The 27,302-nt window shown below is 33.9% G+C and overlaps 2 protein-coding genes across 14 annotated transcripts in view; both read left to right on the forward strand.

Annotated features, from left to right (window-relative positions):
• LOC132707840 (monocarboxylate transporter 7-like) overlaps positions 1 to 2,098 on the forward strand; it is a 30,154-nt gene extending 28,056 nt beyond the window's left edge. For all 11 annotated transcript variants that reach the window (XM_060679879.1, XM_060679895.1, XM_060679913.1 and 8 more), the window contains 3 exons: positions 307 to 599; positions 1,633 to 1,821; positions 1,878 to 2,098. In XM_060679879.1, the coding sequence (XP_060535862.1) occupies positions 307 to 599; positions 1,633 to 1,821; positions 1,878 to 2,026 (631 nt within the window). In that variant the 3' untranslated portion in view covers positions 2,027 to 2,098. The remainder of the gene's footprint in view (positions 1 to 306; positions 600 to 1,632; positions 1,822 to 1,877) is intronic.
• Positions 2,099 to 3,147: 1,049 nt separating this feature from the next.
• Positions 3,148 to 26,183, forward strand: LOC132703424 (monocarboxylate transporter 7-like). 3 transcript variants are annotated; one of them, XR_009619079.1, is made up of 8 exons: positions 3,148 to 3,319; positions 4,974 to 5,100; positions 7,995 to 8,138; positions 23,069 to 23,341; positions 23,726 to 23,865; positions 23,915 to 23,987; positions 24,042 to 24,099; positions 25,756 to 25,823. XR_009619079.1 is itself a non-coding variant. In XM_060672676.1 (8 exons), exons 1-8 carry the CDS (start codon positions 3,212 to 3,214, stop codon positions 26,151 to 26,153), a joined length of 1,545 nt encoding a protein of 514 aa, XP_060528659.1. In that variant the 5' UTR covers positions 3,148 to 3,211; the 3' UTR covers positions 26,154 to 26,183. The 3 variants fall into 3 exon arrangements, 2 of the variants coding, with proteins under 2 accessions (XP_060528659.1, XP_060528670.1); XM_060672676.1 differs by adding an exon at positions 26,005 to 26,183 and having other exon boundaries at positions 23,726 to 23,987; positions 24,042 to 24,334; positions 25,756 to 25,944; XM_060672687.1 differs by lacking the exon at positions 25,756 to 25,823 and having other exon boundaries at positions 23,915 to 24,053.
• Positions 26,184 to 27,302: the final 1,119 nt, after the last annotated feature.

The raw sequence follows: 27,302 nt of genomic DNA on the forward strand, positions 1-27,302 counted from the left end.
TAACAAAAAATAAATTTGGGGCAAGAATAATTTAAATCCTCATACCTTTTATTGAAGATAAAAAGTTAAAAAGTTTCATTTTAGTGGGAATAAACAAAAATACCCACTTTTAGTTTAAAATTCTATCGAAATACGAGAGATTACCTTGTATTCGTACTGTAAAAAAAATTATCATCGCAGAAAACAACTGACAGGCGGATATATTAATAAATAACACTGGACTTCTCTATTTCAAAAGTAAAAAGAAAACTATATAATGTTTTTTTCATGTTCGACATCAGTATGTATTTAATAATTAATTTTTAGGAAAACCTTTGCTAATTCAATGGATATGTCTCTTTTCAAAGACGTAAGATATGTAAACATCAGTTTGGGATTGGCACTCTGTTACACCGCAGATATAGCATTTTTCCCAATCATCCCGCTAGTTTTGGGTAACATAGGATTCAATTCACAAGACATTGCGCTCATGATGTTCGTCTATTTTGCGTCTGATCTGGTTGCAAGAATATCGTTGTCCGTTCTATCCGGATTCGTACACGTTAAGAGCAGATATCTCGTTCTCGGTGGAGCGATTTTCAGTGCCATATTTAGATTTGGTAGGTATTTTGTTGACCCAAAAGGCCATAGTTTGGGCCAAATGACACATTGCGTACCATACAGACCTAACAATCGGCATTTCATGCTCTACGCCTACGTAGTTATTCGCACGGTACAAGCGTGAATAAAATTTTCTCTGTCAAATTTGCTGTTGTTACTATATTTGAATAGCTTTGGATAAAATGTGATAAATATGTACCTACTACCTACCGATTTGGATTGTTATTGGTTATAGAAATTTCATCAAGGTCATACGACATTGTGTAGTAATGATGAAAAGTATAGTATCCCAACTTTTTCAGTAACTCGTTTACTAATCACATGCTCCGCGCGTGCCAAATAGAACTCGTGACTAAAATAGCGTTTATCAAACTTTTTCATGATGTCTATTTTAAATCTATTTTGCTTATTACTATTAGGTGTACTCATTAGCGTGTTTAAATCAACTTTCAAGCTCAAATGCTAGCTTTTTAGTTAGTGATCCAACGGGAGTTGCTTGTTACAATCTTAATGAATGCTAGAACTGTTTGTGTGACATTGTCCTAGTGAATTATGCAACAATTTTGTCTCCAATTAGATTTGGCCTGAGGGAAGCTAGTGTTTAATAAAACATAGACTAAAGAAGTTTATTAGCTTGGTAGACTTTCTCTGCGACCAGTAGCTTTGCGATACATTTTTGCAAAACAGTATGAGTGACGCGTGATGTGCCCATCTTGATAATCGTCAGAATACAAACAATACAATACAAACCAATGACTAAAATACCGTACCTCTCTACCTATCATAATCATATATCCATGATATTTATTTTATTACCGTATCCCAACATCTAACCTATTTTTATTGAAACACGATGTCTTCTTCTTCTTCTAATACCTAACATTGTTTAATTATGCTTTCGATCAGCTACTGTTTTACAGACAAACTGAAAAAAAGTATGGGAAATGAATTATTTTGCGTTTCCTTTCATGCATTTTTAATTTTGTACAGTTTATAGCTTCGGCTCTAGAGCACATCTACATCATATTTTAGCGTTCGTGAGCAACGACACCTATATATGGAAGATCTTTATGCTTGCAATATTGGGATTTCTGCGCTGCTTCATCCAAACACCTTTGCCGTTGGTGTTGTCTGAAGAATACCCAGATAAGTTTGCTACTGCGTTCTCTCTTTACATGGTTGTGAACGGTGCAGTTAGCTTATTATGTGGACCACTTATGAGTAAGCTGCAGGAAAAATATAATAAGCTTAAAATTGCCTTAATTCGCAAATTTCAGGCATTGTAAAATCTTATACTGGCAGCGATGTAATGGTATGTCACGTTTTAACAACATCCTTCGGGTTATGTATCATCGCGTGGGCGATTGAAATGATTTTCAATCGAAAATCAGTGATGGACAAGTCTCATAAACCTTATGTCTCATAAAACTTAGATTGAAATGTAAAATTTTTATTATTTTTTTTTTTTTTTGGGATTGAAATATATTATTTATTAAAAACCGTGCTGGAAGCTTTTTATTAGCATTAGAATTTTAAAAAAGTTTAGTTGCAATTTAAAAAAATTGACAGTTGCCCCTATTAATGTGAAGGTCGTAAAATAGTATGTCACTTATTGCATAAGCCTTCATATTTGTTGTAAATATGAAAAGTTAGACCTTGTCATACTATTAGTTCTGTATTTTTGTATTGTATCTTTAAAGAAATTCAGAAAGTGAAAAGCGTACAGAAGTTGTAGCACGTGACTTTTTAATAATTCAACTAACAATTTGAAAAAAAATGAAGTCAGTGACAAAACATTTTAAACTCTTTGAATCGCATAATGAGTATAGTGTTAAAAATGGGGCATTCGATAAAAAACGTTACACACCGGGTCGTAATAGATTAACACTTGCGTTACAATGAACAAACTAAACAAATGTTCATTTGCCTAAGTGTAATTCAGGACTGCGTTGGCGGTCAGACATCGCGCTATTTGTCACGAACGGCGGCGGTTTTTCTTTGATGCAGTCGACGTCGGTATTTTTTTTACATATAGAAAAACGAAAAAAAAAATCGCCTCCTTACAACTCCTGCAAATCATTTTTGTAATTTTTCCACTTATTCAACAGCAATTAATTTTTAGTTCTCTTGTATTTATTTTTATTGCCTACTAAATCAATCCTTGAATCTCGAGTTTTAATGCCTGAATTATTCCTTTTGTTAGACATATTTATATCCGAAATGCCGCTTTTTTGGAATTTGCAACACATTTCTTTTTATTAATTTCAAAATTAATTCGCGAACGATTAGTTTTAGTTATAAACATAAAATACTCTCGGGTATTATTATTCTGTAGCCAATCGTCAGTAAATCCCATATTATCACAATGCAAATAAACGTTGTGTACTTTGTAAAAGCATTAACTACTACTGTCAACTATCAAAATCGCTTTTCAAGAAGACTAATTGCATCGTTTATCTTCTGATAAAAAATTTCAAAGATAATATAGAAACTAAAGCCTTTTATAAGTTGTAGGCGTCTGTCTTGTCCCGTTGTTAGTAACATCTTTGTATTGGCGCGTAAGAACATGCGAGTTCGTTGCGAATGATTTAAAACATATAGTGCGGGCAATATGGAAGCTAAAAAAATGGCATCTTCGGAGAATCAGATGAAATATAAACATCTTCCCCCTGACGGGGGATGGGGCTATGCTGTTGCCGTTGCCTCAACAGTGATTTTTGTAAGTCATTATAATCTACTTATACTTTACCTTAAGGATTTGTAAAAAAAACTTTTGGATTGTGTTGTACATACACTATAAAAGGAGCATTCGGACAAAGCCATATTTAAACATAATTTAATTTCTAGAAAAAACATGAAAACGTTTTGCGTATGTGACGATTGTGACTGAACTATGCATATTTAAATACAATGTCAAATGGATTTTGAGAGAATAAATAACAACTCTAAATAAATTTCTTATTGTATCGAAAAAGTGAGGATGATGAAGATTTTGACGCTCCACATATACATGTTTGGCTGATAGAAAAACTATAAAAGGGTTTTAATATATAGAGCATAAATATTGTTCTTATTTAAAATGTATGAATAATAAGCAATGAAGGCAGTAGATATCTGCAATAGTGATTATTACCTACCAAATCCAAATAATTTGGAGGCGTCTATGTTCGTTCACTATTTTTAATTCCTTTCTTCCACTTCTTTATATTTTCAGACAACTTTCAGAACACCCCATGTAACAAAAACACTCCTAGTGGGAAAGGTTATTGGTAAAACATATGGGCAATTCCACTTCTTTATATTTTCAGACAACTTTCAGAACACCCCATGTAACAAAAACACTCCTAGTCGGAAAGGTTATTGGTAAAACATATGGGCAATTCCAAAGCAAAAAGGCTTAAAGCTTAAATTTTGTACGCTATCCTGTATATATTTTGCGCTTTTTTTGCATTCAAATAATATTCGGAGTGACGCTGGTCGGAGATTAACACATATAAACGTTTATTCTTCCAACACGCGGGCGTCTACGATTTTAAATATAGATTTGATAACAAAATAAATATGTAAACTTTTTAACGTATCACATAATGCTTCTGTACAATAAATAAGAGTCATAAACCTTTTTGATCCCTTTGGCGAGACACCTTACAAAAAAGGTCGAAATCAGGATAAATAAATATAATATGACTCAATTTATATTTCTCCTACTTTTAAATTGAGACCTATTCTTAAGATGGATGGTTTAGGCACCTGGTTTGGTTTTCGATTGATTTGAAAACGTAGAATTACATACATTTTTCTATAAGTAAAACTTGATGCGCTAGTTTTACTGGTTTAGCGAGGAAGGTAATTATTTTGGATGGATTATTTTAGCTGGCCAATATTCTATTTCAATTATTTTTTTCTTATATGTATATAATAACAGTTTACCACGATAATTATTTATTGTACTAACAATATTTTGAATAGTTAAAAATGACTTCTATAACAACGCCACAGAAGGCTATTTAACAGAATATCTGAATATAAACCTAGATTAGTTGGGAAATTAAACGTGTAGACAAATACCACAAAATACGGTTACCTTAGGTATTTTTAACAAAAACAAAAATAATTGATTGTATCAAAGGTGGACAACTTTTATTCAAATGGCGATAGCTTTTAGATAATTTTTATTAATAATTATTTGTTTTATGTCAAGATTAATAAATGTCGTTATACTTTCGAATAAAATATTGTCTAATAAACGCCGTTGTGACTAGGACAATTAATTACAGTCTTCTTTTTCTATATATCCTTAAATGGTGTTATTGTATTTATAAGATTTTCCTATTGCCAATAATAATGTGAATGTTTGTGTCCTTTTTTCATAGGTAGTAACCATTATTCCAATGGCTGCATTTGGTTTAATATTTGGAAATTTTTTGTCATCCGTGGGGGACGAAACAACTGGGACAACATTGGCGAACGGGATTTTCAATACCGTCAGCTCGTTTATGGGTGCGTAAAATTTTAATTTTAATTTAATGTGTTGACGTTTTTTTTGTAGGTTTCTGACTTTTTCTTTTGTTTGTTTTATTTCACAAAAATTTCCTATGGTTCTTATATTTAAAAAAAAAACAGAGAGATTTCAGATTTGGATTCATAATGTTTGTGATGGGATTGATTGATTTGATATTTGCTGAAATGGATAAAAAGAAGAAAACCAAAACGAACCAAAACTAACTATTTTTTTTTTATTACGAAAGCGAATCTTGAAAATATCCTGGCCAGAATGCTTTACCGAGCATGTCCGATTCGGTCTCTGTAGAGTACCGCCTTCGGATCCGTCCGCAAGACTTCTACCGACCCCACTTTCCTGATGCGCTCCCAACCTGGTCATAGTTGGTAAACTCTGCCGTTTCCGCTTTCCTGATACGGTTGGTATATTGTCCGAAACATCCGTGTCGTACAAACTTGATCTCTCCTCCGATTCTAGGTGGATCAGTATTAGCCTCTCTACGATCAGCGCCGCGTCAGTGGGCACCGTACGATACACGCTGATACCCCTATGACCAGTTTCTTCTGTTGTTACAGCAGAAGAGGGTGTACACCCTTACAGCTTCGGCCCAGCGAGGTGCTCCGTATAGTGGAAGTCCACTGCTGAAACTAGCATTTTTTTAACGGGTGGATGAACACCCGATATTTGGCATTATCCTGTGCAGGTATCTAAGGGTCGGGTTGAAACGGATTTCTGTTCCTCTCAGCCTAAAGACCAGTCGCTTCAATGTTCGCATTTCACACAGTAGTACGACCTCCGTTTGGTGCGACGCCAGTTCCTGGCTGCTTTAGCGCATCCAACCATCGAGTCCATCTAATGCTTCATCTGCGCACAGCATTGGGTCTTCCTCCGATTTCCCCGACACCAAAATCGCCAAATCGTCGGCGTACGCCACTGTTTCAGTTCCCTCCGGTAGCCTCTCTTGGAGTAATGCGAGGTAGTGGACCAGGTAGTGAGACACCCGGTACATTTAAGTGTCTGTAAGATTATTTCCCACGAAGCAGAGTTGAATGCATTTTTAATGTCAGAATAAGGGTGCACCATTTCCTGTTTTCCCCCGATGGTATGCGTTTAGATTCTTGTAGGATATATTTTACTGTTGCTATTGCAGACATCCCTTTTCGGAAGCCGTATTGGGTTTTGCTCAGCTTGTAGTCGAATTTTTTCCTGAAAGCTCGTATAGCTTGCCTAGGCTGTTTAGTAGACATCCTGGTCTATAGAATGTGTCTTTCTGTCCCGTGTTCGCTCCCCTCTTTGGTATTAGGGCCAGACCTGCGGTCTTCCAGAAAGTTACTCCTGTACAGCAGGCCTAAACCGCTTCTGGTGGGATGTGGTCTGGTCTTTTTTTTTCTGATAGTGATATTGGCGGAAAGGGCTAATTTGATTGGATTTGTCTTGATTTTATGAGCTGTTTTGCGAAGAGTTCTTATATAATTTCTTTTTTTCCTACTGCTTTTCGTGTGTGTAGGTAACTGTTTTCCAGAAGGATATGAGCCTTGTCTTTGCTCAGCGTGTCGGTGACGGCACCGGTGCTTCTAGCATTTGGGCGGATGTCTCCTATCGTGTCGTTGTCGAGTGCATCTACTTTTTCCTCTACGGCTTCCAGTATTTCCTCCTTCATTGTTGTCGCATATATGTCCCTGTATTATCTCCACTCACACTCCCTTCACTTTGAAGTGAGTGTACTTGGATATTTGCCAGATATGTTTATTTATAAGCTCTTTTACCGCCTCATCATCTGTGTTTGTGATGATTAGAATCCTTCTGTCTCTTTTGCCTTATAAATCTTATCTTTCCGCTTATGCTGCTGCAACTTTTGATTTTATATTGCTGAGGGCTTCTTTGTAATCCTTCCCCAGCTGCTCTACTATTATCGCGCACGACATTTTCTTTCTGCCCGTGTTCTGTCTTTTCTCATTTCTTGTGTTCAGGATCGAATTTGAGGTATATATTGAGACGTTCGTATCCGAGTCTTTGAAGATTACTTCCGTTAATTTTCTCAGTTTTTCTACACTTAGTATGCGCCTGCAATTTAAGAGCAGTCGTTCCTTATCTCTTCCTTAGTTCTCGTGTATGGACATTGGTGACTCCGTATGATTTTTGTTGTTGGTTCCATTATGGCGAAATCATCTTTAATGTAGGCGAATTTCGGGTGTCTGTATATTCTCTGTCCATGTTTAGATCTGTGCTTTCAATGATTACTATTTTTACTACCCTCATATTCGTGTTAAGTGGATTCCCGGTCTTTACTTTCGTTTTACATACGTTTGTTGGTTCCACCTCAGATATCCTACGCAAGTCTTCCGAACTGTGAATAGTATGTTAGTTCTATTGAATTGCCCTCACTCATAGTCTAAGATCCTTGGTCTTTTGCCTCTTTGATATTCGGGATTGCAAAATTATTCTATCTAGCCATTCGGAGTGTCTGCTTAACGCAGTTAACGCTTCTTCCATCTTCCTCTTTTTGTCCTGACTCCTCATGGAACAAATCATATGTCGCTATGGAGTTTCTTCTTTCTTGGTCTGTTTGTCCCCTCAATGCGGAGTGCCCTCTCCAGAATTCGTAGGGCATGCGCCGGCCACCGGGGTTTTCACCCTGTCGGAATCGGAAAAGCTTCTCTATACTTAGTTAGAACTACCTCTAGAAAGAACATTTAGAATCTTAATGTTCTAAAAACGAAATAACTTTTCTAACAAATTGAAATATGGCTTGAATTTGCGTTTCGTCACTCATATACGTAGCCAAACATAATTAAAAAAGTTATTCTTATCCAATAATCAATTTGTTTTTTGAAATAGATACAGTAAAATATTCATAATTTATAATTCGTAAATAATTTCTATTTTGTTTCAGGATTAATCGTGAATGTGCTTTTGAACATGTATTCGTTTAGAAAAGTAGCATTTGCTGGTTCGCTAATATTTTCTCTTGGTACTATTGGAGTTATCTTTTGTACTAATATGGCACAATTCATAATTTCCTTTGGAGTTATTGAAGGTAACTTTCAAGCCAAGTTAATTCTACTACTAATATTATTATAATTAGCGCGCTCCATATAGCTATTCGCGCCAGTAAATACTGGAAAATTGATACACCTCGAGCGGCTATGGCATATTGCAATGAATGTGCAAATTGTCAGGTGTCATGTCGACTGTCCAACGCCGGGAGGTAATTTTTTTTTTTTCGCGGAGCCCATCCCGAACCTATTCGGAATATAAACCAAGCAAGAATTGTACCAATGCGCATGCTCGCTACCGAACTAATTTAGGTTATTTGGAGTTTGCGAAGGCACAGCGAGGTTCTAAGAATTTGAAATTTAGACTAAGACTAATATTTGTGGACCAATTAGCTTTGCTTTAGCGATGTCTAATAAAATATGAGAGATTGGACAAGAAACTAAGTTTTGCGGTTTTGCCAAAATTTTTAATACTGCCGTCTATCTCCGAGTTAAAAGAGCATGAAACAGGAACAGATTATTAACACAACTCTCATATCTTGAATTAATATCAAAATTACAGGAACCAGTTTGAAACGTATTTGAAATTTCTAATACAGCAAATAAATTAAACGTCATATCTATATATATATTTATGTATATATATATATATATATATATATATATATATATATATATATATATATATATATATATATATATATATATATATATATATATTCTCACGTATTGATTCACGGATGGAAAAATGTGATGACACTATATTCCGGGATATCATCCGTTCGCTCGTTGAACTCCGACTGGAATCCTGCATCCGACTGGAATCCTGCAAATCTTGCATCCGACTGGAATCCTGCAGACGTTTCGCCAAAATCTCACTTGGCATCTTCAATGCTCGCGCTCGTGTTCGAAGTGTTTTCGGAGCGCGAGCATTGAAGATGCCAAGTGAGATTTTGGCGAAACGTCTGCAGGATTCCAGTCGGATGCAGGATTCCAGTCGGAGTTCAACGAGCGAACGGATGATATCCCGGAATATAGAATATAGTGTCATCATATATATATATATATTTATATATATATATATATATATATATATATATATATATATATATATATATATATATATATATATATATATATATATATGTTGGAATACAATACTTTGCGTGTTAGGTACATTTATTTGTATAAGTAATATGCAATACATATTGCGTTTACGTCTCTTTATCTTTGCCTCTCAGTACCGTAGATATTTGTTTCACTTGTTCTCTCTGTACTTGACTGTCGTGTGCGCGTCATGTAAAAATGTGTGTTGTAACTTCTGTATAATAAACGGCCGGTTATTTTGTACGTGCTTATTTTATTGGCAAACGTTGATACAAGTAACGAATTCCGCTTGTGCTTATCGCCCTGCAACAGGGTATGGGCCCAGGGCTATGAACTATTGCGTTGCCGAATTTTTTTTTGTCGTTCTTTGTGTCGTTTATTCAAAATGGCTGCGACTGGCGATTTCAAATCCCTTTGAAACATGATGGTCTTTGGGAATGTGTGATGGGGCAGATGGTTACTTTCGCGACTACTGACGAAGCTCCAACAGCGGTTGCAGCACGCCGGGAGGCAGCACGTAAGGAAGAAAAAGCGTTATCCAAAATAAATCCTTCCTTGGACAAGTGAACGTACCCACGCGTGATGCAGTCGAAAACATCGATAGAAGCTTGGAAGGCTCTTGAAAAAGCCTTTGAAGACAAGGGACTTCATCGAAGTCTGCGCCTTTTGAGGAATCTGTGTTCCATTAAGTTGAATAATTATGATACAATGGAGGATTATGTTAATGAAATTATGTCTCTCTCGCAACAACTTAATTCGAGACCTATTGATGATGAGTTTTTAGGTGTTGTTATGCTCCAAGGGCTCACTGAAGATTATGACTCGATGGTGATGCCACTTGAAAGTTCTGGAACTGACATAACCTCAGATTTTGTAAAGACCAAGCTCCTGCAAGATAAAAAATGGCAGAATGGTAAATGCTCAAATAGAGACACAGCACTGATATCAAAAACAGGTAAAAGGACTCCTTGGTGCTGGAGATGTCGCTCTAAGGGGCACTATAAAAATCAGTGTACCCAGAAACAATATAACCATCAAAATAACTTTCCTCGTGCAAAAGTTAAAAACATGAATAGCAACAAAGCTTTCTTTGCGGCTTTTAACATAAGTGAAAGACATATTTTACCAAATGTATGGTATATTGATAGTGGAGCAACTTCTCATATGACTGGTAATAGTACATTGTTACCTGTGCTGTCTGACAAAAATAAAGGACAGGAAATTATAGTTGCTGACAATGCTAGGTTGTCTGTTGCCGGAACGGGAGATATAGTTGTCAAGTTGCAGCAAAATGGCAGCGAAAGACGCATTTCAGATATAAAATATGTTCCTAACCTGGCTGTGAATTTATTAAGTGTTAATTCACTAATTTCAAAGGGTTTTAGTGTATCTTTTGATTCGCAGGGTTGCCGAATATTTAATTGCAAAGAATTCACCAACAGGGAAGAGTTGATAGCAACAGCAAGTAATGTGGATGGTTTGTACAGACTTGATACAATACCAGAAAGTGACATCTGTGCGAATACTGCAGAAGTCATAGAATCGCAAATGCTGTGGCACAAAAGGTCATGTCAACTTAATCATTTTAGCATGAAGCTGTTAAAAGAAGGTTTGGCCTCAGGAATTAGCTATTGTGATACTCAACCTCCATCCTTGTGTGAAAGTTGCATTAAAGGTAAGCATTCGAAGAAACCGTTCCCCAAAAATAAAAGTAATGGGGTGGCTGCGAATAAATTAGACTTAATCCACTCAGATGTAATGGGACCTATAGAAATAAAGTCCTGGAGTGGTGTTAGATATATTTTTACACTAATTGACGATAACGCAAGAAAAGTTGTCTGGTATTTTCTCAAAAGTAAAGATGAAGTTGCAGATTGCTTTAAAGAGTTTTGTGTTCGAGTCGAAAATGAGAGAGAAAGAAAAATAAAAATATTACGAACTGATAATGGCGGTGAATACTGCAATCAGAATTTGGACAAGTTTTTAAAACAAAGAGGTATAAAACATGAGCTGATGGTTCCTTATACACCAGAACAAAATGGTGTAGCCGAACGTTACAACCGCACAATAATGGATAAGGTGCGCTCAATGATGTTTGATACAAATTGTCCAAGCCAGATGTGGGCGGAGGCGGCGAACCATGCCACTGGAGGGTGCAGAAGTTGGAATGGACCATAAAAATGGTAATGTAGAACCTCTTCGGCAGACTAATGATGCGGCAAGTGATGTTTCAGAGAGCGAACTTTTTGAAGATGTAGTTGACAAAGAAGACAGTTCTTCAGCAAGTTCCCCAGAAAAATTATTATTATTATTATTATTATTATGATTGGACACACAGGTGCTATGGAAGGGCGAATGAGTGATGTGCAACAGGTTCCTGATAGTGATGTAAATCACTATCAGGACCGAAGGTACCCAAAAAGAATCTCTCGTAAGCCGACGTTTTTTAACGAATATGTTTTGACCGACTCATCTGATTTAGATATTGATTTTGCTATGTTATCTTTAAATGTAGAGTCAGAGCCAGAGACTGTTTCCAGAGCATTGTCTGCACCAAATAAAGATCAATGGATTCTAGCTATCCAAACGGAGCTTAATGCTTTTAGACAGAATAATGCTTGGGAATTAGTTGACAGGCCTGCTAACACCAATATTGTTAGAAATAAGTGGGTGTTTAAAATCAAAAGAGATCAGAGCAGCCAAATTGCTACATATAGAGCTCGTTTGGTGGCAAAGGGGTTTACTCAAAAATATGAATATACTAAAACTTTTTCCCCTGTTGTCCGTTTTTCTAGTTTGAGACTTTTGTTTGCAATGGCAGCTGAATTGAATCTTGAAACTGATCATCTTGACGTTGAAAATGCATTCCTTAATGGTGACCTGAATGAAACAATATATATGTGTTACCCTGATGGCTTTGAGGAGCCTGGCTTGGAAAATAAAGTTTGCTTGTTAAAGAAAGCTATTTATGGACTCAAGCAATCATCTCCTTTGTGGTATGAAAAAGCCAGTAGAGTTTTGCAAAAATTAAACTTTGTGCAGTCTGAGATTGAACCCTATTTGTATTTTAAAGGTACAGATAACTCCATTGTCATCGTGGCTCTGTATGTTGACGATTTTTTTTCTTGCCAAGTCATACTATGGTTATGTATTTTGTTTGACCAGTGGCCCAATATCGTGGGAAAGCAGGAAATAAAAGACTTTAGCTCTCAGCTCAATAGAGGCAGAATATATAGGTATGTGTGAAGCTACAAAAGAGGCATTGTATTTAAAATTTTTGATTCATGAGCTCTTCACTACTAATAGTGAGTGTCAATTTTAAATGTATCACAGGCATGTAGAGTATATAATGCAATCAAAGTGCCATAAAATTAGCCCAAAATCAAATATTTCACAAGCGTACAAAACATATACATGTGAAATACCATTTCTTACGAGAAAAAGTTAGAGATGGTGGTGTTACTTTTCTATACATGTCACCTAATGACTTGGTAGCCTACTGACTTACAAAAGGTATGGCTAGTAATAAACTTATGTGGTAAACTAAGCTTGCAGTGATTTAGCTGTAATTTAACTTAAAATGGGACTAAAATGTGGTATCTTATTGTACTCGCCTATGTAACGCAAATATTGAGGGAGAATGTTGGAATACAATACTTTGCGTGTTAGGTACATTTATTTGTATAAGTAATATGCAATACATATTGCGTTTACGTCTCTTTATCTTTGCCTCTCAGTACCGTAGATATTTGTTTCACTTGTTCTCTCTGTACTTGACTGTCGTGTGCGCGTCATGTAAAAATGTATATATATATATATATATATATATATATATATATATATATATATATATATATATATATATATATATATATATATATATATATAGATATATAGATAGATATATAGATAGGGCGATAAGCACAAGCGAAATTCGTTACTTGTATCAACGTTTGCCAATAAAATAAGTACGTACAAAATAACCGGCCGTTTATTATACAGAAGTTACAACACACATTTTTACATGACGCGCACACGACAGTCAAGTACAGAGAGAACAAGTGAAACAAATATCTACGGTACTGAGAGGCAAAGATAAAGAGACGTAAACGCAATATGTATTGCATATTACTTATACAAATAAATGTACCTAACACGAAAAGTATTGTATTCCAACATTGTATATATATATATATATATATATATATATATATATATATATATATATATATATATATATATATATATATATATATATATATATATATATATATATATATATATATATATATATATATATATATATATATATATATATATATATATATATATATATATATAAAGGCTTACCACTCTTGTAAAATCTAAATGCATGTCGATATAAATTCTATACGGTATACACACACAAATATGACAAGAAAAAGTCAAAACACCTTAAAAACAAAGTAGACATTCTCCGTCGCGACCGACGAGATACAAACTAAACGGAATAAAAATAATGCGAGGTAAGATCGTTCTTTTTTTGGCGAGACTCGAAGGAAGGGCAACGGTGACACGGGTTGTTCGTTTAGTAAAGACAAAATTTCATTGTTAATTGAACGGTTAATAAACTTATTAAAATAATTGTTTCAGCAGATTGCAATATATTTTGCTTAAGTTTTTGGTGTCGATTTACAGCATTTTTGTTTTTTTGGATTTCGATCATTTCCAATATTTCCCGTTTTTTTTGTGTTGTTTTCGCTTTTTAAGATCTTAACCCTATCAAAATTGAAGGAATGTTTCATCTCCGTACAGTGACTCTTCAGCGCAGTAGTATTTTTTATCATATTTGTGACCATTTATTCTGCTTTTGAGGTATTGGCTTGTTTGACCTACATACACACCCTCGCAGTCGTTACAGGGCATCTTGTAAACAACATGACTTTTTTTCCCATCCGGTATTTTGTCTTTTAGTTTGCTATAGTTGTTCTTCATTAGATTTAAAACCCTTGTGAGCAACAGTGATGTTGTGGTTTGTGAAAATTTTGCTAAAATCTTCTGACATACCCGGTATATAGGGAAGAGACAAATAGGTGTTTTTTTGTTTTTTCTGCTTTCCAGAATGTTTTTGGTTTTCGTTGTAAAAAAGATAGACATGTGTTTTTTGAAGATATTGTTGACTAGTGTTTCAGGATAATTATTTAGTTTGAGTGCCAGTTTGGCTTTTTCGAATGCTGTTTTTTTGAAATCCGGATCAGAGAGCTTGATAGAACGGTCAGCCAAGCCAATAATAACAGATTTTTTTTGGTTAGTTTGTTGTTTTTTTGTTAGTTTGGTTGGAGTAAAAATTGACATATCTGGAAGACCAGGTTTCTTTGGTGTACCATTCTGTTCTGATTTCTCTTTGTTCGTTGTGCAGTGTCAAGTCTAGAAAATGTATTTTGTTTTCGGATTCTATTTCTATTGTAAATTGAATTTTAGGGTGATAACTGTTAAACACTTGAAGGAATTAGTTTTGTTTGTTTCTGGGAATGGCTGCAATGCAATCGTCTACGTATCGATAGAAAAATGGAATATCAAAATTGGCATTATCTAGGACCTATTCTTCCAAATCTTCCATGACAATTTGGGCTATGGGGCTGGAAATTGATGCACCCATAGCACATTTGTTGGTAAAACTTGTTATTGTATTGAATTAACAATGAAATTTTGTCTTTTATAAACGAACAACCCGTATCAGTTGCCCTTTCTTCGAGTCTCGCCAAAAAAAAAAACGATCGTACAGTTATATATCTATTTATGATGATCCATATAATGATAAGAACGCATTCGATAAGGATCAGCTTATTCAGCTTTTGTATACTATAAATACAAGTATTGTGCATATGCTTATTCAGTCTCTTAAGTCGCTTCTTGTCGTAACGCTGCCTGTAAACGCTCGTATTGAATAAAAAATCGTTTTTAAAAATACATGGTTTACGGACGGAAATAAAATTGGCGCAGTCGGTAGGATCCTTTTCGGTGTGTTTTCGAAAATTTACTCGATATTAGTACGCTGGATTACCATTTTTGGATTGTCAGTGCATTGTACTTCTCGAAAGTTTCTTCGCGATTAGTGTGCTGAAACGCCAGTTTGGATCATCAGTGCATCGCAAAAGGGATCGTGACACACTTCTGTTTCAACAGTTAAGAAAAGGATTTCAAAACATCATCGTTACACGGGGCACTTGGGGCTCCTGGCAACATCGATCATTGGTACGCCATTTCGATAGCCAGTAGGACGAACTAGCCTGAGCCAGCGTCCACTACAAACGGCATCGTTCTTGGGAAAGTGCAGCTTCTCAACTGGACGTGACCATTTGATACAGGAACGAGACTAGGAACATATAATTGTAAGTGCGTTTACTAAACTGTTCCTTATAGTTGTGACTCCTGTTAGTTAAGAATTTGTAAAAGATTTTATGATATTTCATGAGGAAATTTAAAAATAGTGTGTAAGTGAAGAAAATAATTCTACTCTTACGGATACTTTAGAAACTAGCTTAGATTTAACTCTTTGTGAAATTAACAATATGGCCGACACTTTGAGATCAACTGTTTCTCTATTAAAAGACTTCCATGGTACGCCGTCACGTTTAGAATTTTTCCTTAACCAAATTGATACCTTCTATGTAAGATATTTTAATAACGATTAATCACAACAGGAATATGTTATCTTGGCAATAAAATCAAAAATTATAGGTATAGCCGAAGATTTTCTTTTAACTCGACCAGACCTTAGAACCTGGCCCGAGATAAAATCAGCTTTAATTCAGAAATTTAGTGATCCGATCACTCGTACTAACCTTCAACAACAATTAATATTTTCATCTAGGAAAAATGATTCTATTCAAGACTACATTCAAAAACTCAAAGCCTTAGTCACTAAAATTAATACTAAGATATGTTCAGAAATCGAAAACGCTGAAGCTAGATCGATATTAATTTCTCAAAATGAATTAACCGCTACACAAAATCTTTTAGCAAACATTCCTAATGAATTGAGAACGTTACTTATAATTCGCAATCCTCAGAATTTGGATGAAGCTATAGATACTATTAATAATTATGAAATATTAACAAGAAAAACACATTTTAAAAATACTTATCTCCAAAATAGTACGTCTACACGACATAATATGCAGAAACCATTAAATTATAGTAATCAAATATTGAGTAATCTGATAAATCAATCTTTTAGACAGCCAAATCAACCCTTTAGACAGCAAAATTTACCATTCGGACAACCCCATCAAATGCCACAAAATCAATTCTTTAAACCTCAAAATCAATTTTTCAAGTCACAAAATCAATTATTTAAACCTCAAAATCAATTTTTAAAGCCACAAAACCAATTTTTTAAACAACCGCAAACTTCTAATCAAACTAACCCCCAAAATTCAAAAAATCAATACCCCCAACCTATGTCAGGCATGACCATACAACCTAAAAGATCGTTTCCGCAAATGAGACCACAACAAAAGTATTTTCAATCAATAGGTAAACCAAACTTTACATTTCAGGAATTAACACACGCAAAAAACTCTAACAATAATTACGAAATTAACGAACCACAAACAGACTCGACTAACTCTAATGAAAGTAACTATTACCCCGACTGTGATGAAGAAGAATGCTTTGAACAAGAAAATGATAAAATCGAACAATTAGAAAATTTTCAATTAACGGCCTCGGACGAAACTAACCCTACCTAACTTTAAATAGTTTTCAAATAAACCAGTTACCATATATTGAAATACCTAATTATAAAATTCGACTACTTATAGATACAGGTTCCCATGCGTCACTTCTTAGACCTTCGTTAGCTGAAGTTTATTTTCCAGAACTAATCAAACCTTATGTAAATACTCTTCAAACTTGCGCGGGTTCAAAGAAAGCTACACATAAGGCAACTATTCCACTTTTTACATGTTTTGGTATAACCGAACCGATTGAATTTATTTTATATCCCTTCCACGAATATTTTGATGGTATCTTAGGAATAAAAGACCTTTGTAAATTAAATCTAAACATTGACTTAAAAAATACCAAGTTAAAAAACCAATACATTGAAATTCCTTTCCAATATAGACAAAATTTTGATAACTATGTAGTAGAGATTCCCCCAAAAACTATACAAAAAGCAACACTTAAAACTAATTTGCCTGATAATACGATGTGGCTAATGCCATATTATCGTGACAACGAAATTGAAATACAACCAACCCTTGTAACAATTACAAATAAAACTTATACAATTGATATATACAATCATTCGGAAAAATCAATAGCCCTCGAAGGTAATATTAATAATAACTTACCTTTAAAACTATTTGAACTTAATAATTTTGAAATCTTTAATTTTGAAACAACGGCCTTTAATAACCCGACAATAAAAAAAGACATTACTGGGAAAATCGATATAAAAAATTGAATACGGCATGAACACCTAAACCTAGAAGAAAAGGAACAGCTCTTTAGACTTATTAAAAAATTCGAACAAATTTTACATAAACCCGGAGACACTTTAACCTTTACAAACCAAGTTAAACATATTATTAGAACTAGTGATGAAATTCCCGTACATGCGAAAAGCTATCGATACCCGTATATCCATAAACAAGAAGTGAATAGACAGATAGACGAAATGCTACAAGGAGGAATAATTCGACCATCAAGTTCTCCCTGGAGCTCACCAGTCTGGATAGTACCCAAAAAGGTAGACGCATCCGGATGTAGGAAATGGAGACTCGTGATAGACTACAGGAAATTAAATGAAAAAACAATAGACGATAAATATCCAATACCAAATATCGCCGATATACTTGATAAACTAGGAAGATGCCAGTATTTTACAACAATAGATCTTGCTAGCGGATTCCATCAAATAGAAATGGGTCCTGAAAGTATTCCGAAAACAGCGTTTAACGTAGAACACGGACACTATGAATACACACGTATGCCCTTCGGACTGAAGAACGCACCATCTACATTCCAGCGTGCGATAGATAATATATTGCGTGGACTATTGGGTAAAATATGTCTTGTATACATGGATGATATAATAATATTTTCAACTAGTCTGCAGGAACATCTAAACTCATTAAAATTAGTCTTTGAATATGAAGATACAATTGGATAAATCAGAATTTTTAAAGAAGACAGTAGAATTCTTAGGACACGTAGTAACCCCGGATGGAGTTAAACCAAACCCGAAGAAAATTGAGGCTATTTAGAATTTTTAAATCCCTAGTACTCCAAAAGAAATTAAATCATTTTTGGGCCTCGTTGTATACTATAGGAAGTTCATTAAAGACTTCGCAAAAATTACAAAACCATTGACACATTGCCTAAAGAAAAACGTTAAAATAACCCACGATAAAGCATTCGTCTCAGCTTTTAATCTTTGTAAGAATATATTGACCAATGACCCTATACTATAATCCCCGGATTTTAATAAAACTTTTGTCTTAACAACGGATGCTTCTGACTATGCAATTGGTGCAATACTTTCGCAAGGACCTATCGGATCGGATCTACCAATAGCATACACCAGCCGAACACTCAACTCTGCAGAATGCCATTATTCTACGACAGAAAAAGAACTTCTCGCTATCGTGTGGGCTACTAAGTATTTTCGACCATATCTGTTTGGTAGGAAATTTACGATAATAACGGATCACAAGCCGTTACAATGGCTCTTCTCTCTTAAGGAACCTAACTCGAAATTAGACAGGTGGAAATTAAAATTACAGGAATTCGACTACATTGTTCAATATAAAAAAGGTAAACAGAATACAAATGCAGATGCCCTTTCGCGTCCTCCTAAGGAAATTCACCCTGTAGATCTAATAAAACCACCATTAACACACATGTCCGCCGTATGCGAAAAAAATGAAGAAAAAGATGATCAACACATTTGGCATGAAAAAATTAAACACTTTTTTGAATCACAGAAATCACAAAAAACAACCCCACGTTCGAATAGAAAAACTATTTGAAACTAGGAAGAGAATAATGATGTACATAAATGAAAACCCAATAATGGAAAGAATTCAAATATTACGAGACAATTTACCACCAGATACTTACTGCTTATACTTTTTGAATAAAGAATTAGAACCGGTAATTATAAGAACCTTCCAGGAAACATTTAAAAATAATGCATTTAAATTAGTTATCTCTAACACCTTGCTTGAAGAAGTAACCGACCAGGACGAACAAAAAGAAATAGTAAACAGATATCATACTACAAAAACATCTCACCGAGGAATGACGGAAAATATTAAAAATATTAAACAAAAGTATTATTGGCCAAGTCTTGAAAGAGACGTAATTAACTTTGTCAATTTATGCGAAGTATGCCAGAAAACTAAATATGATAGATATCCTTACAAGGCCATTTATAAACCAACGCCAATTGGATCTAAACCTTTAGAACACATATATATGGACATACATTCAATTTCAGGACAAAAACATCTTACGATATTGGACAACTTTTCTAAATTTGCAGCGGCATACCCTATCAACGAAACATCTCTCGAAATATGCCAAAACCTAATTAAATTCTTTTCACACCATGGTACGCCAAGTAAAATCACAACTGACAACGCGCAGACATTTAAAAGTAAATTACTAGAGGATTTGTATAAAACATATAAAATAGAATTACACTTTACTACACCATATAACCCAAACTCGAATTCACCAGTCGAAAGATTACATTCAACTATTAAGGAAAGTCTTGTTGCCCTTAGAAACGATCACCGTACCAAAACGATTCAAGAACTAATGGATATTGTAATTCTAAATTATAATAATAGTATACATTCTTCCCATGAATATACTTCTTTCCAAATTTTAAAAGGATGTCTTAATTACCAACTAAATTTCGAGAAAAACTTGAATCAACTACAAACCGATTATATATATGACCTCGCACGTACTTTCGACGAACTTAATGAAAAAATAAATATGAAACTTAATGCCAAGAAATCGAACGTCTTAGCTAAATTAAACGAAAAACGTGAAAATGACCCTGAAATGCTCGAAGATACAAATCAATTAGTAAATACACCTCAAAAACTAGCTCAAAAACTACAACCCAAATATAAGTTGATAGAATTTAAAAATCAAAGACACCCTAAAGATGTTAAAAAACGTTTGTAATTTCAGGTATAAGAATGAAGGCTACTGTACTCCTACTGCCAATGCTTGTGAGTGCGCAATATAAAATAGAAGAAATTGAAAACCCTCTATTACCAGTCTACGAAGGAGATAGTAATAACGAGATAGTAATAACGAGATAGTAATAATGAACTTCCATCACGTCTACTATCATGTTAATCTAACTAATTTACAAGATAAAAAAAGTATAAAAGCAACAAAGTCAACGCTTTTAAGTATTAATTCGACTTTAAACAATTTAAATACACCTATAGGCCACTTATTGATAACCCGAACTTTAGATCTTATAGACCAAGCAGAATCTATTCAAAATTTTATTAATCATTATACTACTGTACATAAAAGAATAAAAAGAGGACTCTTTAATTTCTGGGGAAAAGCTCAAAAGTATTTATTTGGTACTTTAGACGTAGACGATGGTAAACGTTATGATCAATATATTAAAACACTACATGAAAACCAAGAAATTCTTCATCAAGATATATTCTCGACTCAAACGATTGTTAAACGACTAACAAAAGACATAGACTCCCAATTAAATAATATAAAAAATAATCAACAAAAAATACTAACTCAGATTAACTATTTAGCAAAAATGACACAAACGCTAACGACGACATATTTTATCATCTTACTCGATAATTTAGAGAACAATTTCCGCGTTATTAATGAAATCCCTAGTAACGTACAGACTGCTATTAACTTCGCAGAAATAAACATAATGCATCACAGCATTTTTAAGTATAAAGAATTTAAGAACGTCATCGCTAAACTTGACCCGAAAACACGAATTCCCTTTGATAATATTATTAAATATTATGAGGTGATACATACAGACGTCATAATTAAGAATGAACTTATTATATTCTATATGGCAGTACCTTTAATATTAAATAAACCATTTACTCTATATGGTATCTACCCGATACCTGTAAATAATAATATACCTGTTATAAATAACCCATATCTATTAAAATCCATGGATGATTTCTTCAACCTAAAGGAAAACTGTTATAAAATTGAAGAAATATCGTTATGCCCACGAAACTTACTTAATAAAAATGAACCCTGCGTTCCATAAACAATTAATTTAACTAACCATTGCCCAATGATACAGGTAAAATACTTAGAAACCTCAGTTACTCAATTAAAAGACAATTCAATTTTAGTAATCCTCTCTTCACGGGAAAAAGCATATTTCCAATGCCCAAATCAACAAAGTATTGAAATTAAAGAAAGTTTCTTTAATTTTCCCTTTAAACTGTAATGTTAACATTCAGGATAATAATTACGATTCTCAAAAAATAGACATAATTAATTTAAGACTAAAACTTCCATCAATTACTATTGATGAGAAATTGGTTCAAAATGTCGAACCTTTGCAATTAAGAGAAATTAATGTCGAAAATATAAAGGAGGATATAGTAAATGCCCAAAATCTAGCCACCTACCCACTAAAACGTTTGGACTTTGTAAAATCAGGTGTTCCAATTACTTTAATACTAATAATTGTTATTACAATCATAGGTATAATAATTTGGGTATATTGTTACTATAAGAAAAGACATCAAAATGTAAAAGTAGATATAGAACTGAAAACCCTCGAAAATCAACCCCGATTTTCTCAGACTTGAGGAGGGAGGAGTTATATATCTATTTATGATGATCCATATAATAATAACGCATTCGATAAGGATAAGCTTATTCAGCTTTTATATACTATAAATACAAGTATTGTGCATGTGCTTATTCAGTCTCTTAAGTCGCTTCTTGTCGTAACGCTGCCTGTAAACGCTCATATTGAATAAAAAATCGTTTTTAAAAATACAAGTTTTACGGACGGAAATAAAATTGTACCTTGAATTATTTTTATTCCGTTTAGTTTGTATCTCGTCGGTCCCGATGGAGAATGTCTACTTTGTTTTTAAGGTTTTTTTTTTACCTTTTCTTGTCATATTTGTGTGTGTATACCTTATAGAATTTATATCGACATGCAAAGACCCTTTTAGATAATAATATGCATGCGACAACAATCCACTGTATTTTCAAACATTTTTAATGGTACGATGATACTCTCCCAATAAAGTGGCAACTTTTTGAGCAATTTTTTTATACACAGACCTAAAACCCAAGAATCAACACGCTAATATATATATAGGAAAGGTCTAAGACACAAACAAAATAAAACCTATATATATATATATATATATATATATATATATATATATATATATATATATATATATATATATATATATATATATATATATATAACTAACCAAAAATTCCCGGAGAGAACTTTTAAAGCGAACTTTTAAACTTTTAAACTTAGAAAGCGAGTTTTGATATGATTGGCGCGCATATTAATATTATCTCCTCAATGTTTGTTGTGGTAGGTTTCAAAAATGCTTGTCTTTCTATACTTTATATATTCAGTTGCTATATGGTGATATGGTGTATTTATTTAATTTAAGCGGTCAACAATAAGCGGTCAACATAAGCACATATTACGTATGAAAAAATATTTATTATTTATTCGTTTATGAATTAATTAATTTAAAACGTTCATTGGCAATATTTTGTTGGTGTTTTATCACAAGTTTCTAGCAAAATATTTTTGTAGTAATGGAAATTTCAAAGGGTTCTTCAATTGTAGGTATCGGTTTCGGCCTACTGATGCCAGCAGCTTTTTCAGCATTGAATTCCTATTTTGACAAAAAAATGGCATTGGTGATGAGTGTCTCGCAAGCGATAATGGTAGCCGGAAATATGTTCATGCCAATTTTAGCCGCCTACTTTATCAACATCTTAGGTTTTAGAGGAACTTTGATAGTCATAGCTGTTTTAAGCTTGTGCAGTTTTCCTTGTGCGGTCGTGCTTCAACCAGTGCAATGGCACTGCAAAAAGGTTGCCATAGAAGATGAAATTGGTAAGTGTTTGCGTTTTATTAAGACTTGTTGCAACTTACGTTTCTTTAAAAGCGTGATGATGTGGATAACACTTGTAACACTTATTGTTTATAATTACGTAACACCAAAAAATATCAAATTTATGATAATAAAAAGTGTTAATAACCTTAATAGCTATATATTTTATTCTATAACTAAGGCTGTTACCACAAAAGTAGACGACTAGAAGAAATTTCTATAAATTCGAAAAAATTTTGCTTATTGGTAGATGTAAGAATCAAATTTTATAAATGGGTGTATAGAGACTATTAAAAAAGGAAAAGATGTCCTGCAACCAAATATGATATAACAATACATATATATAGCACAAATATATGTGAAAGATGGTCAAACTTGTGTTTCAGTGCTCGACGTAGATATTCATTCCCGGGGAAAGACAAGGTCATTAGGAGAAGACGTGCTAAAGTCTCAGATCGAACCGCTGATGCATCAGAACGAGCAGTATAAACACTTAGGTGCCAGCCGCAGATCGCTTCACCACAAAGTACTCGAGAACAACTTCATTCCGCCAAAACCAAGATCTTTAATTATAGGGCTTGGTGATCGCGTAGCCTCAGTCACAACCATACACGACTTTGAAGATAGCTACGAAACAACCTCGTTTTGGTAAAAATCTAAATGTATTCGAAGTGTACATACCAGATCTACTAATGCTTCCAGGAAGACTTTCGCCGCGTCAATGGATATGTCTTTATTAAAAGACCTTCAATATGTTAACGTGAGCCTCGGTTTAGCCCTTTGTTTCACAGCGGATGTCGCATTTTTTCCGATTATACCTTTAATTTTGGGTCACATCGGACTTAGTTCCAGAGAAATAGCGTTTATGATGTTTACCTACTTTGCATCTGACTTGCTTTCTCGAATTTTGCTTTCTGTTGCATCTGGGATTGTAAGATTTAAGAGCAGATATTTGGTTTTAGGAGGAGCAGCGTTAAGTGCAATATTTAGGTTTAGTAAGTTGACAAATTTTTACGCCTTTTGGTACGCTTGAAGTTTTTTTTCATTGAACTAGCAATGGTATTCTTGTTGTCCATTTTTGTTTCGTTATTTAGCCGTAACTTATTAGTTAGTGTGAAAGCGTCAAATTTTTACCTGACAACGGAGTAAATAAATTTATAAAATTTATTGTTGTGTCTGCTAAAGTAATCTAAGTGTGGATTTTTCTAAAGCTAAATTAATTAATAATTAATTATTATTAATTAAAAAGTTAAAGAATTTTAATAAGAATTCAAAACAAAATTTAAAAATAAGGCGTTCCGTTTAAAAAAATTATACTTTATTTGGTGCTTTTTTTGAGCCACCCTGTATACTTCAAAGTAATTTTAAATTGCGCATTAAATACTATCCATCTTTACAACTTCCGTATTTACCATTTTCTCATAACATTAAAAACCAATCAGATAATGAAGTTTATTTACTGTTGACTCACCCTGTAGAGTTCCACAAAACTAATTATCACTCGCTTCTTGGCCAAAACGTAACCCCGTGACCATAGAATAGCAACGCAGAAATTAATTTAATTTTGAAAAATTAATTGGCTTTGATGGGAAAAATGCATTTTACAGGACGAGTAAATCAGTTTGCGGAATACTTATTTAACTAAGGTATAAGCCGCTGGTTAATATGTGAATATACTAGGTCTTCTTGAGTATCCATACTTACAACCTTTGAAGCGACAATGTTGCAATTTTAAAAGTAGAAGAAGGAAAATTAAGTTTGATGCATTGTTATTTTTATGGCCCTTCCTAAGATAACATTTTCAGTCTTTCTTTTATGACCATGCTCAATATACCAGGTGTCCCAGTAAAGGCAACGCAGTAACGTATTAGGGAAACGAACGATCTTAGAAATAAAAAGAATGTAAATCGACCAAGAGAAAATGCTGCAGATTATTTTCGAGGGGGCAGAATTATTAGCTTGAATTTTAAAACTAGATTTATACAACAAAATTCAAACGTTAAAGTTTAATGTTAAAACGTTAAGTTAATTTTTTTTTATTTAATGCTGTTTGCTATATATCTTTAATGAAAGTGGTGGAGGATGTAATTAGATATTCAAAAATGTCATGTGGTTGTATTTATAATTTTTTCAGAAAAATATATTTCATTTATCGAGATAGACTAGGAGTCCTCTATAACGACGTCAAATTATGGATATGGACATTATTTAAGAAAATGTTCCAACACCACCACCACTTTTCTTGCAGAGATGGGGCAAACATCATTAAAAAATCAAATTTAAAATTTGTCTCAGCTTTAAAGCAGAGGTACTCACTGTAACTGCAGTTGCCATTCGACGATATTGTAGAAATAGAGTTTTAGAATTTAAGATCAGCAACTTCATATTTTTCTTTCTTAATTCTATCGGTTTTTAGCATTCGTGTGCAATGACACCTATCTGTGGAAAATATCGCTCCTTGCCGTTTTGGGCTTCCTACGTTGCTTCATTCAGACTCCTTTGCCGTTGGTTTTATCAGAGGAATATCCAGAAAATTTTGCAACCGCCTTCTCTCTCTATATGGCCGTGAACGGTGCAGTGAGTTTGATATGCGGACCTGTTATGAGTAAGCATTTCTGCGGTTAAATACGTTACTTAAAATACCATCGCGATTATTTATTTTCAGGTGCTGTGAAGTCCTTTACCGGCAGCGATGTTATGGTTTGCAATATCTTGACCGCATTATACGCAATATGTGTTGTCGCATGGGTAATCGAATTTGTATGCAGAAGGGGAAAAACTGATAGTAAATTAAGTAATGTAATTAGAAACTAGCGAACGATTTATATATATTTATATATGTGTGTTCACGCAAGTTTTCTTTTATTTTTGCCTCTATCGTTTAACTTTGGTTTTAATGCTGATAGTAAATGTCTTTTTCTTCCCAATTTTTCTAACAGTTATTTTTGCTCAAACCCGTTTCCTAGTCGTAAATTGGACATACTAGGAGTAAATTAAAAACGCCAAAATACTATCCGCAGCTAAATTTTACGAAAAACTTCCGATGATGTCCAAATCAATGACTGAAGTACCGCGAATGCCCGAAGTGTCTGACTCTAGTGTTTAGCAGAGCTGACGTGTTAAAGTAACACATTACGCATGCCTGATCCGACCATAATTTAGATTTCGATTTTCGTTTGTTATCAATTCGAACAATAAGTAAAGAGTGTATTTGTTGTCGAGTTTGAAAATAGGTTTGCACTGTTTACAACGACAAAAAAGAAGCAAACATTCTAATTATAATTTTAATTCACAAACATATTTGCTTTGGTTATAATTTTTGATTGTGTTTGTTAAACATTAACATTAATCGTTACAAACCTTAACTTTGGAAGGTTAAGCTTAAGCAATAAAAATACATCTACCAATTACGAACATTTATATAAAATGGATGACGGTATTTGAAAGCGAATGCTAACTTCCAATATGGACACAAAAACCTAAGATTACGGATTAACAAAAGTCATACGAACTGATTTATTTTTTTATTGAACAAAATGCATTTTTTATTTCTTGAGATAGTCTTTGCTTCGTCATTATAGTTTTGAAATTGTTTCGCATACTCTTAACTTGATTTTTCACCGCGTTTGTTGCGAAGTCGAAGTCGAAGTCAAATAGAAAAAGACCGGGTGTTTGGAAAACGTAGTAGAACGCATAACAGGAATCAAAATGCTTTAAAAAGTTGCTACGCCCTGCGGAGTACTGAGACACAACCCTCCAAATGGGGAATATATTTTTTTTATTTTAGTCGTTTTTGACTTTTTTAACAATTCAATTGTAATGAATGTAAATTCTTATTTACTCTAATGTTTTGATCGTGATCTTGGCGTGACCGACAAGCTGAATATATATACCATATTGATGTTTCAACCACTCTTGTTTGCGATGCTGTTGGAAGAAACTGATCAGCATTGGAGTCCTTGT

Source organism: Cylas formicarius, unplaced genomic scaffold (assembly GCF_029955315.1).
Source record: "Cylas formicarius isolate icCylForm1 unplaced genomic scaffold, icCylForm1.1 PGA_scaffold_10__41_contigs__length_53128322, whole genome shotgun sequence".
Taxonomy (NCBI): domain Eukaryota; kingdom Metazoa; phylum Arthropoda; class Insecta; order Coleoptera; family Brentidae; genus Cylas; species Cylas formicarius.

What these genes read in the sequence shown, in the direction of transcription:
- LOC132703424 (XM_060672676.1), top strand. Translation starts at nt 3,212, where the DNA reads ATGGAAGCTAAAAAAATGGCATCTTCGGAGAATCAGATGAAATATAAA. An exon ending in TACCGTCAGCTCGTTTATGG is followed by an intron (nt 5,101 to 7,994) that starts GTGCGTAAAATT and finishes ATTTTGTTTCAG; the next exon opens with GATTAATCGTGAATGTGCTT. An exon ending in TGCCATAGAAGATGAAATTG is followed by an intron (nt 23,342 to 23,725) that starts GTAAGTGTTTGC and finishes CTTGTGTTTCAG; the next exon opens with TGCTCGACGTAGATATTCAT.